We start from the raw sequence: 17,596 nt of genomic DNA on the forward strand, positions 1-17,596 counted from the left end.
CGAAGGTATCAGGGCTCTCAAGTATCACACATTGAACGTGACTGTCACTTGAAAAGTTGGCAGCTCTGGATTTATATTTTTCTGGGGACCGAGTCCAGTTTTTAACATGTAAAACGAGAAGGTATAAGATCGACAACTAGTGAGAGAGCTTATATTTTTACGAAGATATACAGATTCAAACTGACAGGCAGACAGGGATTAGTTACAACTTCCCTGAATGGGATTAAAATGCCACTCATTCATCACAGAACAGTGAGAAATGTGATTGAATGTTGGTCTTGCCTTTGTTTTTTTTTTGTTTTTTTTATGTATATATTTGAACAGCCACCACTTGACTGAATTATTAAAAAATAAGCCTGCAAAGTATTGCTCTAAAAGCTTTATTTTTACCCGAATAAGGTTCATTCGGATGCATCGTGATACCGTAATGTGGGATAATTCTGTTTTAACTTTGGGGCATTTTCACTTCATTAACAACATTAATGTAGAAATATGACAGGAAATGTGGGCGAGAAAGAGAGAGAAATACAGCAAAGGTGCCTGGTTGAACTCAAACAAAGGATGTTGCTGTTCATGGTCAGCATCTTAAAAGAGCAGCGTATAGAATATAGTGCCATCTGGTGTTGATGTTGCAGATTGAAACCAACTGAATACCCATCCCTTTCAAAGCATTTCAGAGAACTACGGTAGCCTTCAGGCAACATAAAACGTATTTAGAACCAGAGGTTGGTTTGTCCAATGGTGAGCTGTCAGGGCCTGCTAGAGCCCACTGGAGTTGTTCATTTTCTCGATTTTACATAATTTCTTAAATTCACTTTTTATAGACACTTGCATATGAGATATATACCCTTGTGTTACATCAATCTGTTTTGGTGATAGAAATTGGTTTACCAAAGGTCTTAGGTTCACAAAAGCAGTGTGGTATATGAATACAATGGTAGATACATGTAAATAAATGTCTAATACCAAATTTTAGTTTATCGTATTCCCACATTTTTGTATTATTGTATTGAGAAGAAATGTGGTCACTACTACTGGGTGAGCCACTCCAGTACATCTTTGACCTTAGTCTCTGTCTTGAAAGGGCTCCTACACTTTGGAAGACATCATGCTTTGTCCCTCTCTCCAAGAAGCCCCACCCAACTGAACTCAACGACTTCCGCCTAGTAGCACTCACATCACAAATAATGAAAACCATGGAGAGACTGCTACTGCACATACTCAGAACTCAGGTACGACACGCACTGGACCCACTACAGTTCGCATACCAGGAGAAGGTAGGAGTGGACGATGCGATCACATACCTGCTGGATAGGATGCATACTCACCTGGACAAAAGGAAAAAGTGCTGTGAGAATCATGTTCTCTAGTGCAGCGGTTCCCAAACTCAAGAATGCCACGACCCAATTTGAAATTTGAAAATCTTCTGCGGCCCACCCAAACCCTTAATTACAACTCTGATCAAAACATAAACTAGGAATGATTAAATCACCTTACACATTTAACCGATTAAAAATGTAATAACCGACAATTGGCCGCGTTTCCCAGATTCGTAACGATGCTCTTAAGCGCTAAGAGCGTGTTAGGAGCGCTCTTAAGAGCGCTGTGAATGAAGGATGTGTTTCCCAGAGTCGTTTTTAGCTTAAGACGATCTTTCATTAAGAAGGAAACGTAAGATCAGACCTGACCCACTCTTAACAGCCTTCTTAGCGACTAAACGCTCACTGCAGCCACAACAGGGAAAGTTATATCTGACACTCAAAGAAATACTAAAACCATGCGTAATGATGAATGTGCGCCCACAGCTGCAGAACACTGACGCAAGAAAAATAATAGCATGAGAAAAATAATAATATAAAAATAAAGAATTTCCCCTGTGTTCCTGTAGCCACATAAATAAAATGAATCAGCATTACTATCACTCATTACGTTTTCACACACATTCTGCATCTGCATATGAGTTTACGTTAGCTATAAAAACATCAACAACCTTGTGATATTTCACAGATATCAGGGAACTGACAGGTGGAACTAAACTCTGCTGAACCTCATCAAGAGAGGCTCCACGTCTAAAGGCGTTGCTGAAGTCCACGCGTGAGAGACACCACGGCTGCAATACAGCAGAATCTCGCTGCTAACCAACAGCGTCGCCGTGCGTGAAGCCAGATAGTTTACATAAACGCGTCAGCACTTCGCCCCACTTAATGTGCTGACTGACCGGGCTGTCCAGTCCAAGTACCGGCTTCCCCGTGTGGAGATCCAACGCCTCGTCACGCTGGTGTCACCACACATCCAGAGGCCAGAGGTTTGTAGAAACATACAATGCCATCAAGCTTTCTTTTATCCAAAATTTCAACAAAAATGTTCATGTCGCCTTTCGTTCAATTCAGGAATCCCAATTAATCAGGTTGTTATTTTAAGTTATTGAAGATCAATGTATATGTATTGTATTGAGTCTTGACTCAAGTAATTATGAAAGATAGCACAAGTGATGAACAAAGCCCACATGCCCAGAGCAGGAGATCAAGACACAGATGGAGTTAATTAAACAGTTGAGAAACATCCTTCATTCCACCCTTGGATGGCTACTTCGGTAAAAGTGTGTGTGTGTGTGTGTGTGTGTGTGTGTGTGTGTGTGTGTGTGTGTGTGTGTGTGTGTGTGTGTGTGTGTGTGTGTGTGTGTGTGTGTGTGTGTGCGTGTGTGTGTGTGTTGCACTGATCTTAATTGAATATTGATAAGTGAGGCGAGCACACGGGGTAAACAGCTGTGACTGGTACTTTATCATATGTGTGTGTGCATCACTCATTATCAGGCCCAGCTGGTCCTCCGAGACGAGTCATCAGACAGTGACCGCACATACACACTCAAGCACATATTCCTACACACTCACACTTATTACAGTAATTGACAAACAATTTTGACAGAGATCAAAGTCACCAAAGCTGTGTCGACTGCGGAGAGGGATTCCCCCATGGCTTTGTTGTTTGTTCGGTAAACAAGCCTTGGAATATTGGATTTATTCATCACAACTTTCTCTAAAACGGGGCCTGTTTTTGTTTCTAGCAGGGGACGCTACCTGGGTAGGCCGATATCTTCATCCTGTTGCCGTGACAACAGAAGCCATCGTCTTACATTAGTAAGTCAGACGTGGAACGTTTGTGAAGATGGATAAGAAAATGACGTTTGGAAGTGGTGGAGGAAGAGGCTTTACGGTTTATCACAAGTCTCCTAGCAACCAGAATTGGTGCCACCATGAAGGTCCGTTGGAGAATTGGCTGTACTTGAATAATGCCTAAATATACTGATGAAAGAATAATCAGTAGTCGTTGAAAGGAATTCCAAATGAGAACGAAATATGGGGAGCATAATAACAGCGGTCCTCTTACAGTACTTTGGTACCTTACAAGTGTGTCAGAACTACGGTGGCCATCAGGTAACATCAAAGCATGACTCTGGCTCAATCGCCACCCTAAACCCTCAAGCCCTGAACCCTCAAGCCCTGAACCCTGAGGGACTCACTGACATCAGCTAACTGGTTGAGTGTGATAGTCTGTGAGGGCTTGAACTGGTGTAAATATGAATGAGACAACACTTTGCTGCAACATCATGTGACTTACTTAAAAAAATATTGTGTATTTATACTTTTCATTCATTTATTTGAACATCTTCCTCACGAGATGTAAAGTCATTTAAAATTATTTATTTACTTGTTTTTGTCAAAATAAAACGTTTGATGAATATAAAATATATATATATATATATTCTGCTTGCATTTCTCTAATTCATGTGTTTTTATGTTCCATTTTTAATCCATAATGTTGTAAAGGTATTTCATCGGACTAAATGCCCACGTGCCTCTTGTTTACCTTCTTTACTTCTCCATGCTTTCATTGGGAACTGTGTGTTTAACCTCACGTTGCAATGCAGTGTGGATGATTGCCTTCGGCAAAGTCAGCATCTAATGTTGACTTACGGAAAGGGTTCGTAAAGGGCTGAACATGTCTGCCACAGAGCCCTCAGGCACTCCACAATTTGACAATGGGACACCCCTAAACTCAAGGACTTTGCAGGAGCGCGCCTCAAAGTCTGTGAGTCCGTAAGGATGAAGATTGGGATTGGGCCTCTCTCTAGAGCCAGCGGTCGGTTTGTCCGTTCTGGGCTTCAGTAGAAACACGGAGGTGCAACATGGCAGACTCTGTGGAGAGGACCTGCTCCCTATGTGGATAGAAAAGAGCTCATTCTAAGCTAATGAAAAATGCATTCTTAGTTTCAGGTGATCACACACTATTGAAAATGTAGAATGCAGAACAAACAAAATGCCCTGGAAATTACTCTAGCGTATTTTTTTTGAAGAGGATTAACATGCATCCCTCATTTCCTGCTATCTCTCCACAATTGCAATTGTAGTGTTGTAATAATGTATTATATATTGCACTTGTGAATAAATATTGTCTGTGTAAATTGCAATGCATAAGAGGGATATTGTAATTAATAATTAATACAGGATATTAACAAAGCCATATGAAATATTTTTATTAAATCTGTTTAATTATAACCCATCGAATTCTTGACCACTTCTCTGTGACGACCACTCAAGATTATATATTTTTTTACATAATAATGGGAGGACATTTTCTACAAAAGTCAAAATATACATATCATTTTTAAGCTGGTCTCGACCTGGTTGGTGATGTGGTTAGACAAAAACAACACTGCCTTGATTGATCCTTAATCCCATTTTTTAGATACTGAGAGGCACAAAGCTTTGTCCTGTTTACGTTTTAGGTGGCGTCCTTCATGTCCGTCGACCTCTTCCAGTCAATCAGATACAGCTAAACGTCCGGGTCTCAAGACCCGCCCCCTCGGACCTGCGGACACACTCACTGATCAGGCTGAAAGGTTAAACACACGAAAAACATAAAAATCAAGTTAATAGTTCATCTAAGGAATCTAATCTGTACAATTTAATGCTAAAGTGTGACATCGCCATCCTTGCATATCTGGAACGAAACTCAGTCTTCATTAGGTCACAGCTTAAATTCTTCTTTGTTGCCTGTTTATTACATTGAAGTTGGGACTATCCTTTGTGCTGCACTGAGGCTGCACTCATTTCATGTTTTATTCTATTTGATCATACTTCTAGCATCAACTTTATATTCTTTTCAAATCCTATTTCATCTGTCTTTTCATATTATTTTTTTGTTTCTTTCACGTTTGTATGTGGGGACTGCTCATTGTTCCAATGACACATTATTCTGAAACCCGAGCAATACGAAACGATTTGCCATGGACTGAAAGTCTATTTATTCAACAGCCTATTGTCTAAAAGAAGCCCATTGCTGCAAAAATACACACTGTCCCGAGACAGAAGCACATGGCTAATTATTCTACAGAATGACATGGGACCTTCCCGTGAAGGCATGACCTGTTTGGCCTCTGGTTGGCTGGCACTCGTTGCATTCATTGGTTGGGTTGGTTAGGTTTAGGCATGAGAGGTGAGATTTGTTCAGGTAAGAACACTAAAAATGAAGGCCGGATGACCTCATTATGCTTAATTATTAGCCATGTGATTGTTTGTTGCACAGACTTTGTATTTTTAGAACAATGTGCCTTCAGAGCGCTGGGTATTTAAGGATAACGGACTGACACATAAACTTTTCAGATGAATGGGTTTCAAATTATTGGGGTTTGGGGATAATGGGCGGTTGGACAAATGGCATGGGACATTTTTTGTCTTATTTAAACCATTTTGAACTGCCTCGGTGAAAACACTATACAAATAAACTAGCCTAAGAGACCGAACAGCGCATATAAATGTGGTTTTGTTTATTAAATGGAATACCCTGACAAGGTTGAATTGTCCCCATGTGAGTTACCGTGACACAGTCCTATCTTCTTTTATAGACCTGCTCCTATTAGTTGGCTGAGCGACGTTGCCTAAAGATAAGAACCCAGACTTTGTCATACGACATCTGATTTACAGGTGTAGGCCTAAACCCGTAAAAAGAGTGATTCACGTTTTTAAAAATAAAATCAAAGATGCCTGAAGAAAAAGTACTGAAGAAAAAACTTCTGCAGATAAGATTAAACATATTTTAATGTCACCAAGCCAAACTTTACGATGGGCGCTGTTTTGCTCGAAATTGCTGAAATTATGATATGTTATGGTATTTTGTTTTTACATTGTCCGAAACCATGAATTTGAATGTATTGATAAAAAACACTTAATCGTCTGGCTCTAGTTGGCTTGTGACAAATAGCAAAGAAGCATTTGCACAGAAAGAATGTCATGATGTAGAAAAAGGAGGATATGGATGGTCTACAATTAAACATGCATTGTGTGGACTGAAGGATGTGGGCTGTGAGAGATGTTTTTACTGAATACAGCCAACACAGAAACAGTCAGTTGAACACATCCCATATGTATGTCTGCCGTAAGGATTAGGACAGCTCTGAGAGCCCCCGGCCCTTGATTTATCCTCAGTTGGAAATTTGGGACCATTTTGGCATTTCACAACATCATCCGCAGCCTGGATAATATGTGGAACACAAGCAGCACAGATCCAGAGTCCATTCTGACATGCTTCCTACGTAGAGCCTAAATTCTGCCAGAGCTTTCGACCCTCACACACATATGCACACGCACGCACACACACACACACACACACACACACACACACACACACACACACACACACACACACACCAGTCACAGCTGTTTACCCTGTGTGCTCGCCTCACTTATCAATATTCAATTAAGATCAGTGCAACACACACACGAACACACACACACACACACACACACACACACACAGAAAATGATGTGTGAGTCAAGTTAGCGTGTAGACTTCATTTATTTGTTTTACAGTAACTTAAAGTGAGAATTCAACCTCACATTTGTCATCACTGTGTCGGTTTTCAGGAAGTGATGCACAAGTGTGTCACTGGAAAGTGTTCATGTCAACTGATCGTGACGCAGCCAAGTTCATCCATGTGTCCTAATGATAGATGGTGATATAAGGATAACTCACAGCATGAGAGGATTTTCAAATCTTAAGTAATTTTTTTTATAACGTGGGAGACCGCAGACGTAACGTCCACATCCAGTTACAAAAGATGAAGAATGAGAAAGTGTCTTAACCTTATAAACCGGACGACTCTTTTTTTCACTCTCCCAAAAATGTTTTTTTTTTTTTTTTTAAACCAAAACTGTGCTATCTCCTCATCCACAGTTCCAATTTAATTCATTTGAATTGCTAAAGTACCGAACCCTTTTGAGAGGAGACATTTTTTTCAATCGTTAAGTTTCAATAAATGACTCAGCGATTATAACGTTTCACTAAAACATTCATGATTCCCCCTTACTGTGGGAGTCTAATAAATCAATCTAGATAATTTTTGACCAGTATAAGCGTCTCAAAAATGCAAAGCGAGACCAGGTTTTCCGACTTTTTGAGATCCTGCGATCTCATTAGTCCTCTTTTCTGAAAGCACCTCAGACGGCACACGGAGAAGGAGATGGTCATTTACATATCCCGTTTGTCATGGTGGGACGAATAGAAAGCTCAATTTAGGTAATTTTTTTAATTTGTGAACTGAAAAAAAATATTTGGGACTGAATATGCTTCCTAACAATGCTCGTGTTTATTGTGAATATTATTGCTTAGATGCTTTAGGTCATAATCTTTCTAAAGATGTGCAGTATTACTCTGTGGAATGATGGGAAAGCACCGTACAATACAAATAAAGAATCTAAGAAATATATCTATATATACACATACATATACAGACATACATATACAGACATATATATATATACACATACATACATACATATACAGACATTCATATATATATTTATATATATACACACACATACATATACAGACATATTTCGAAGGCAAGGCTTTGCAGATTCGTTTCAGATCAAGCACAGTAGGGTCTAGTATTCACATCGTGGTGATCCGGAGGGGCTACTCCTCTGGTTACAAAAAGTTCCCAAAGCAATGTGTGATGTCACAACGACTGGGTTCACATATATATATATATATATATATATATATATATATATATATATATATATATATATATATATATATATATATATATATATCATTTACAGGCCTTGAGTTTCAATGATATACGTATAGTCCACATCAGGGGCGGACTGGGGGGAAAAAGTGTCCCTGGAGTATATATATATATAGCTAGGCTAACGTTACGGTTTAAAATGAATGAATGGTGAGCGCAATACGGCAAAATGAATGATAAGCCCAACCAACCATATTTGGACAAAACATCTAAACTAGTACATCAAACATTTCAGGTGGTTGAAGGGAAAGAGAGGGTACACACCTTATCTTTGAGAAGCCTCTGCATCTCAGACAGGGACATGGAAGTGTTTTGTGGGCCACTCCTGAGAGGAACAGACAGACAATTCAGTTAACTCGGGTCCGGCTGCTGCCACTAAACATCTGACCATGCAGACGCAGCTCGGCTTTTTCTTTGTTTGAGGGGAAAGGTCCGCTGCGGTGCCGGTGAAGAGCAGTGGTACCTCTCGCTGGGGCTGCGGCTGCAGGCTCTGCGGGCCGTGGGGGCTCGGCCAAACCTCCTCAGGAACTGCATGTAGTCCACCACGCCGCCGTCCCGCTCACACACCTGCAGCAGCCACAAAATACATAGACATGTCAACGAGTGCCGATTCTGAGATGTAACAGTTCTGATTCTGATATTCTGTGTACACAAAACGACATGGATGTGATGGTGGTGAAACACAAGAGGATGAAGACGATGGTGCCCGGTGAGGGGGCGAACAATCACTCCTGCATGTAACAAGCCCACCCCAAACTTTTCAAACATGCCAACGGCAGAACATATAATGACATATCCGTGGAGACGATGAGAGCGGCGCGGCGATGAGGCTGGCTGGTGTCAGGTGGGTTGAGCAGTAATTTTCAGGACGAGGTTGTTTGGGGAATACGCAAGGTGCCGTTCTCTGGAACAGGGCACTCAAGGGAAATGCAGCTTTTTTCTGACCTTGTGCTGCCTTACTGAACACACACTCATGGGCTTTTACGCACACGCACGCACACATACACACACAAAACTGGTAAGGAGTTGGCACACACCCAAACACACAAAATCAGCGAACTAGTTTCCTCAAAAAACACACACATATGTGCATTCAATTGGGCAGACAAACACTTGGCACACGCGTATCGTATACCTATTTTGGTGGCTCATAATCAAAGTACAGTCCCTGTTGCCCTGCTCTACATCCTTCCGTGGTGTAATCCAGTGCAGCTGTCCCCGACGGAGCTCCTGGCTTTGAGTCTTATTATAGACAGCATGCCGTCCAATTATCACAGCTATCAGTGCAACGCAAAGCCCCCCATCCCCGTGCTCTATATACCTGTGACAGTGCTGTTGGACCTGCAGTTCAGCATCAGGCTGAAGGTAAGATGGAGGTCAGTGGCTGAGACCATGGAGAACAGGGGCCACAGAGACACATTGAGGTGTCTGAGTGAAATAGAATAAGAAAACCGTCTGTTGGGTTTTGTAGAATTCTAATAGTCTGGGGTGTGAATATTGGACTCGCACATGTATAGTAAAGATTTGTTTAATGTGCATATAAAAATACAAGAGAGGGATATGATCATTAATAAGGGATGTTATTATGAAGGATATGTAATTGTATGCATAAGAAGGTCACTGGAATGTACTGAAACAACATGGATATAGTGTTGGTCACATGCAGTCTGGAGAGTGAAGAGGTCATTTACACACAGATGGGGGTTTAGTGTCTACAGGAGAGCATTTGGTTTCAGGAAGAAAGGGAGCGACTGGACCACCTGTGGTCTGGGGAACTTCCTTCTGTTCTTATCAGGACAGAGGGGGGATTCGATTTGCATTTGAACTGCTGCAGAAGTGGGGAGACTTTACATGCATGGGGTTTCTGGAGGATGACTGTAGCTCAGAATATATAATTCCTGTTGCTCTGTAACCTTTAGAACCGAATAACTAATTCCTTCAAGGTCAAATATGTTGTTAGCAAACACAGGAGGGCGGAGTGAGGACTTCAGGTACCGGAAAACAGGAATGTTATGGAGCCATGTTCAAAACCTACGCCAAAGAGAGACTCCGCCCCTGCATGCCATAAATTTGAACCAATGAGCCCAATGGCTGGAATGTTTAAAACCAGATTGTAGATGCCTTTGAGGGGGTTCTTATGAGCAGAAGCAAGACTGTAACGGTCTGTGGAGCAAAAGCTCAGAGACCCTCAGCTGAGAAATGCATACTGTATCACCATTTTAACTTTAATTAAACCGTTATATAATAACTCATTAAGTTCTGGACCTTTTCTCCACACGAGCACCCAGGAATCTTGGACATATTTAACACGTTTGAGTTTCAAGTAGTAGACGGTAGCTCGTGCGCTGCAGCGAATATTTTGGTGGGGGTCTCTAAAATCATAAGACATCAATTTGTCATGTAAAATTGTGACTAAGATGTCTGTTAAGAGTGAACTAATGTCTAGCCGTTTTCATTATTCAAACTGGAAAACGGGAGGAGGACCACCAAATTGCCACTGGAAACGTGAAATTTCCTCATTCATGTATTTCAGGATTTATTTCATATGCATTATATTTGTGGTTAGGTTATTAATAGGTTATTATTTGGTTGTTTAATATTGAATGACCTTGCTTTAAGCTGCGGAATTGCATTGAGAATTTCATAGGTGTGAGAAGGGTTCTAACCATGAAACCAAACATGTCACAAGATAACTAAGTGTATCTACAGTCTACGTTGACATTGTGTTTCACCATCTTGAAAACTCAGTGGACACGGCCATATGGGTCCAAGTTATAGGCTTTAAATTGCAGAGTGTGTTGAGGTAGGCAGGATGCTGCAACGTTTAAAAAGACTCAACATCAGTTCTAATCACACACAAAAAAGAGAAGGCATTGAGCGAGGGAAGGAGACAGGAGCTTGAGCTCTCATGATGAGGTGGATTTTTTCTGTCTTGTTCTCGGCATGAGCCCGGCTTTCTGTCGCACCGCCATTTTCTCCTTTAACATCGCATTCGTCAGCTGCGATGATTAAACTCCAATTACTCAAGCAACGTTTTGTCTTTTAAAGGGCCAGCTATCGCACATTTAATAAGTGATCAATATTCAACGCAAAAGGATCATGATGGATGACACCAGATAAATAAATAAAGAACTGAAGAAGATTGTGTGGGGGAGGGAAATGGGGCTCATGGCAGCTCTCCCCTACTCCCCCACTCCCTCCTGAGCACAAAACAACTTCCACATCAAAATGTCACCACAACAGCAGCTGCTACTCCGGTGATAGTCCTTTTAAAGTAAACTTTCGACAACTCTCCAGAAAGCACACTCACCCACACAGTGCCTTTAATGAATAGGACGGTGAGTGGGAGGGTGGAAGACGGATGGAGGGGAGTGGGGTTGTGTATTTGGGGAGGGGGGCGCACAAAGTGCTGATATTATGGGAGGAAATCTGTGTGGGAAAGACAGGCAGTCAAACTGTCAGGCGTGAGCGCTGAGACGGAACAAAGAGGAACAGTGGAGACGATTACAGTGGCGTAGCAGAGTGACAAGAGGCATTGCGTACACAGATGAAGACGAAAGGAAAGGGGGGAATTACGCCGGCTGTGCGCGGACCCCGAACACACCACACACGCATGCGCACGCTCGATTGATCAGTGCCAGAGAGGAGGCCTCAACTCTCATTAGACCTCATGACGTCCACGTCCTCCATCACCCAGCTTTCATTGCCCAGAGGAGTTTTTGTCTTCAGATGTATTCCTTTAGTTTTTTTGGTAAACATCTGCTGAATGGAAGCACAGACTAAAACGCAAAAAGGAATTAGTCAGCGGGCCGGATCAAGGGGAAAACCGATGCCAGCCAACGCAACGGAGGTACAAACAAATAGCGTCTGCTTTAACAGCTGCCAGATTCACTTTTCCCTCTGACCAGTCTCCACGGCCACCAAGCATCATTTGTCAATGTCAGCTGCCTGGAAGATATTTTTTTTCAAATCTTCTACCACCACCTCCTGGATGACGCCACTCATAGCAACACAAAAATTTGGAAGGAAATACAAATATTTTGGAGCTCCACTCTCACATTTTGTGTTGCTCAGATACAATTGGCTCAAACGGGAAGTGATTCCCTTTGAACTACTGGACCACTCTGTCAAGCAGCAGAGGAACAAACAGTAAGGAGATATTCACTTAAATGCAAAGATCTATAATATGTGAAAAGGTGTAGAATTTGGCGGCATCTAGCAGTGAGGTCACAAATTGCAACCAACTGTAACCTCTGTAACCGTATGGCTAGCGCGTAGGAAGCTATCGTGGCAAAAAAAAAAAGGATGTCTCCCTCTAGAGCCCGTGTTTGTTTTGTCTGTTCTGGCCTGCAGTAGAAAACATGGTGGCCAGCAATGAAAAGGATCATAAAAATCACGTAAATCGAAAACACATTTTTGGGTGGTTGTACTGTAAAGAAAACATACTTAATAATAATAAATTCCATTTCTGCCGATAAATCCCTTAATTGCAACACACTGTACCTTTATATGTATTTAATGTATGAGCTTGCAATGTGGGCGACTGTGGCTCAGTGGTGAGCAGGGTCCTCTTTCAATCAGAGGATCGCCGGTTCAATCACTGGCTCTGCTAGCACATGTCAATATGTCCTTGAGCGAGACACTTAACCCTAAATTGCTACTGTAGCTGTGCCTACAGTCTATGAATGGTTTATAATACTGCTAAGCACCTTGCTTGGTAGCTCCTCTCATCAGTACAGGTCCTTTTACAAGTACTAGGTCCATTTACACTGTCTCTGACTCAGCAACTATAAAGTCTGCTGAAATCCCCGCATTACGTCACTGTTTACCTCACAGGAGGCAATGAATGCAGTAACCTTTCTGAAATACTCTTAGGAGTTTCTGACCTCCATGTGGACTGGGAGCAAAGTTAATGTTTCAGTTTTTCTTGTGCCGATGTGAGGTCCCAGGACTGACAATGTCAGATGTGTACAGATTGTAAAACCCCCTGAGGCAAATTTGTAAATTGTGATTTTCGGCTATACAAAATAAATTTAATTGAACCTGGTTGAGGACAGTGTCGAGCTGGTTCTGGCTGACGGACAGCAGGCTCTTCAGGACTTTCCTGAACTCCTCTCTGCTCACCAGTCCTGTACCACCAGGGTCCCGTGCCATGAGAGCTGACTTGATGGTTGCCAGTCTGCCGTGGATCAGAGGTTCCACCTGCGCCAGGGTCAGCTGCTGGCGTGGATGGACTGAGGGGGTCACATGAGAATCTAATGTCACTTTCTGGCTACTTTAGTGTAATAAAGATAGACAATTTCACAGGAAGGAAAAATACACATACATACAGTATATACGCTGTTCATTAAGCATACCTGTTCAATTGCTTGTTAACACAAATAGTCAATCACATGGCAACAATCACATGGCAGCAACTCAATGCATTTAGGTATCTAGACGTGGTGAAGACAACTTGCTGCAGTTCAAACCAAGAATCAGAAAAAGAAAGGGAATTTAAGTGACTTTAAATGTTGCATGGTTGTTGGTGCCAGAGGGCCTCATCTGATTTATTTTTTTTAAACTGCTGATCTCCTAGGATTTTCACATACAACCATGGTTAGGGTTTACAGAGGATGGTCGGAAAAGAGAAAATATCCAGCGGCAGTTGTGTGGACAAAAATGCCTTGTTGTTGATGAGGTCAGAGGAGAATGAGCAGAGTGGTTTGAGATGGTAGAAAGGCAACAGGAGCTCAAATAACCACACCGGTTGCAACTCCTGTCATCTAACAACAGGAAACTGAGGCTACAATTCGTACACGCTCACCAAAATTGGACACTAGAAGATTGGAAAAACGTTGCCTGGTCTGATTGGTAGGATCAGAATTTGGCGTCAACAACATGAAAGGATGGATCAGTTCTGCCTTGTTAAACGGTTCAGGCTTGTATAAATTGATACTAAGGGATGCCCCTTAGTGGCAATTGAGCATGGTTTAAATGCCACAGCCTACTTGAGTATTGTCGTTGACCATGTCCATCCTTTTATGACCACAGTGTACCATCTTCTGATGCTTACTTCCAGCAGGATAATGCACCATGTCACAAAGCTCAAATCAGCTGAAATCATCTCATGAACATCACAATGTACTCCAATAACCTCCACAGTCACCAGATCTCAATCCTGTGATTGTGGTCAAACGGGAGACACATCATTGATGGGCAGCTGACAAATCTGCAGCAAATCCATGATGCTATCATGTCAATATGGACCAAAATCTCTGAGGAATCTTTCCAACACCTTGTTGACTCGATTAAGACATTGTAAGGCAGTGCATATATATATATATATATATATATATATATATATATATATATATATATATATATATATATATATATACATATATATATATATATATATATATATATATATATATATATATATATATATATATATATATATATATATATATATATATATATCATTTACAGGCCTTGAGTTTCAATGATATACGTATAGTCCACATCAGGGGCGGACTGGGGGGAAAAAGTGTCCCTGGAGTTACTGTCACAGACCGACACACTCAATCCACGGCACGTTCATACAGTCCACCACCCGAAACGCCACGCAGGACCACCACGAGCATTCAGGGGGTGGGGACTGACCCGCGGAGCCGCTTCACATGAGCAAGGTGCGAGGTGCGCGTCGGCCCTCAGCCTTCACTTTCATTGCGCCACAGGGCGCCCACTGACTTGCGTGCATTAGAATCCTTGGTCCATTTTTCAAGACGGATCAGGTCTTGAAACAAGACGGGTCTTGTTGCTGACATCACCGCAGACCCCTGACGCCCTTTACATTGGCTGATCCCCGCCCTGGCGACACAATGCACAACCCTGTTGGGCAACAACAACGCATTTTGTCCAAATCTATCCAACAAAACTAAGACACTGACCCAGACATGACATTGCAGCTCAGCTGCACCAGCGAAAACCTCTAGGCGACAGGTGGCTATGGCTTGTTTATGATTAAATACGACTGCAAATGTTAAAAACAGTAACATAATCAGCATTTCACTCACCAGACACACATAAACGTATGTGGGAAAGAGTTTATCAGTTAATCCTGAGATTCTAGATTCTATGTGAGACACTAGCATCACTGACCAATCACAGCACATATTAATGACCACGCGGGCCCTGTGGCCAATCACACGTCCAGGGTCTCGAGAAGGCTGTTTCATGTATTTTAACCAGGCTAAATTTAATGCAAAGAGAAGTATAGAGCGTATTCACTTGACGTCATCGTCTCAATCGCGCCATCTTGGGATCCACCTAGTTAGCCTGCTGCTAGTGTAAGGCAATGATTTTGCTATGGATTTCACGTACTGGAGACAAGTTTTTACACACAGGAAAGTTTCAAGGCGTACAAAAGTCTGCAGACTTATGCCGAATTCACACCAAAAGCGTGTTTCCCTGATTTTACTCGCTCGACACGTTATGTGGTTAACTCGCTTTTCGCTTTTTCGCAACCAGTTGGGGCAGAAAGCCAGCGCGGCTTGAGTCCTGTTACCCCGAGTTACCATCATCACATAGCCCGGCCACGTTCCTGTAAAACAGTTTTCATTTCCGCTCTCGACCATGGGACATTGACAACTATTTCTGCGTTACTTGTTGTGGAAATACCACAAATAAAACAAATGTGGGAACATTAAGTGCCCCGTGTCTGGGTTCATACTCAAGTCACACAGAAGTCACACAGCTGTCTCCGGCTCCAGGACGAGTGTCTGGATGAAGCCGCTTCCAGCGCTCATTCAGGACCAGCAGTGACTGTTTGTCTGGCTGTGCTGAGCCCTGTTCCCATGTATCCAGTGTTTTATTTTACCATGAAATGAATCACAGAGTAAAGGCAGACATCGCCCGACGGAGTTGCCATGTTCATGACTTTCTCCCAAGTTTCCATCCACAGTTCCTTTTGCGCAAGTGAAAGACATTGATTTTCGCTCGACGAAAAAGCAAAAGTAGATTATTGATCAGAGTATGTCAATGAAAACGTGCCCACAAGCCTTCTGTATAAACAGAAACACATGAAAACAGTCCTAACACTCATACGCCGAGTGAAACCGAAGTAAGTTAGATGCATGATTTGAGAAGCTGGACAAGATGAAGTACAAGTCTGTCTTGTTGAGCTGATGAACCCATATTCTGAATCATTAGTCCCACATCCAACAATAAGGAACAGTGCAATAATCACAAGACATGCCGTTTTGAACTGAAATTGTGTCTCCTTCCGGATATAATGGTAATTTCGTGAGAAAAGCGGCATAAAACACAGCAAAACAATGCCGTGCATGGACCTCAACATGGCTGCCAAAGCATATGGTCACGTTGGTGAATACGCTCTATAATGGGATTGGAAAAATGCTGTTAAACAGGCCCCAAAAAGCCATAGCAGAGGCCTGAAGGAGAAATGAGAAAATAAGTTATAGGGAAAAATAATTATAATACATGTAGTATTTGTAAATTATAATACATTTGTGAAAAACATTTTTTTTAAAAAGCTATAACTTTTCATTATAATTTTTCTTTTTGAAATATATATATATATATATATTTAAATTATAAAATAGCTATAACTTTGTGATTATGTTTAGGCCACCAGAGAAGGCTTGAAAGGCCCTACATATACATCCTTTAACATTAAAATACCAGACAAAGTCAAGGTGGCAAAGTTGGCAACAGATCTCTATAAAGTGATTCAATTAATACATTTTATTTTAATATAATTAATTACACACTGAATTATTATTAACTTTTCATCAATTTTTATTTACATACCTTTAAAGAAATAATTTGCGGACCGAACGTATAAAGAGAAAAATAAATGTAATTTAATTAAGTTTATTAACCATTAAGATTATGAAAAAAATATTTTAAAAAAACTATAAAATAGACAAATTGAGCAGAGGAAACTGAAGTTTGGAAAAAACACTAACGTCTCTCCGTGTGGATCCATGACGTCCTGGAGCCTTCTTCTTTCTGTCTTATCGAGAAGGAAAGTGTGGTAGTGACCGGAGCCGTGTGGGGCCGCGGGCCGATGACCAGTCGTCCCAGTCCAGGGTATAGAGGCAGCAGCTTGGCCATACTGGGTGAAACTGGTGCGTGTGGGGTGAGAGATGCAGCAGGAGCAGTGATAAATGACACTGGGTAGTGACTGTGGTTGCTAGTTAACACATGAACATGATCTCTCTCTCTCTCTCTCTCTCTCTCTCTCTCTCTGTGCGTGTGTGTGTGTGTGTGTGTGTGTGTGTGTGTGTGTGTGTGTGTGTGTGTGTGTGTGTGTGTGTGTGTGTGTGTGTGTGTGTGTAGGTGTGCGTGTGTGCGTTAGCAATTCTGAGCACACCACAGTATTCAACCATTCAGTTTGGTTTTGTTGCCTCCGCTCGCTATTGTCAAGTCCAGTTGTCTGTCACCATGGATGCAAATACACAGAATATATTTTTCTTTTAAACATAGCAAGACAAAAAA

The 17,596-nt window shown here is 41.7% G+C and overlaps 1 protein-coding gene across 1 annotated transcript in view; it reads right to left on the minus strand.

Moving 5' to 3' along the window:
• The window catches only part of efcab6 (EF-hand calcium binding domain 6), a 51,070-nt gene extending 33,809 nt beyond the window's left edge, over positions 1 to 17,261 (minus strand). Inside the window, exons 1-4 of the mRNA XM_068586206.1 lie at positions 17,065 to 17,261; positions 13,136 to 13,326; positions 8,556 to 8,659; positions 8,357 to 8,417 (exon numbers count right to left, since the gene is read on the minus strand). Coding sequence (XP_068442307.1) covers positions 8,357 to 8,417; positions 8,556 to 8,659; positions 13,136 to 13,326; positions 17,065 to 17,212 — 504 coding nt within the window. The 5' untranslated portion in view covers positions 17,213 to 17,261. The remainder of the gene's footprint in view (positions 1 to 8,356; positions 8,418 to 8,555; positions 8,660 to 13,135; positions 13,327 to 17,064) is intronic.
• Between the last annotated feature and the right edge of the window lie 335 nt (positions 17,262 to 17,596).

Source organism: Clinocottus analis, unplaced genomic scaffold, assembly GCF_023055335.1.
Source record: "Clinocottus analis isolate CAN_PGR_092001 unplaced genomic scaffold, fCliAna1.0.p SCAF_20, whole genome shotgun sequence".
NCBI lineage: Eukaryota > Metazoa > Chordata > Actinopteri > Perciformes > Cottidae > Clinocottus > Clinocottus analis.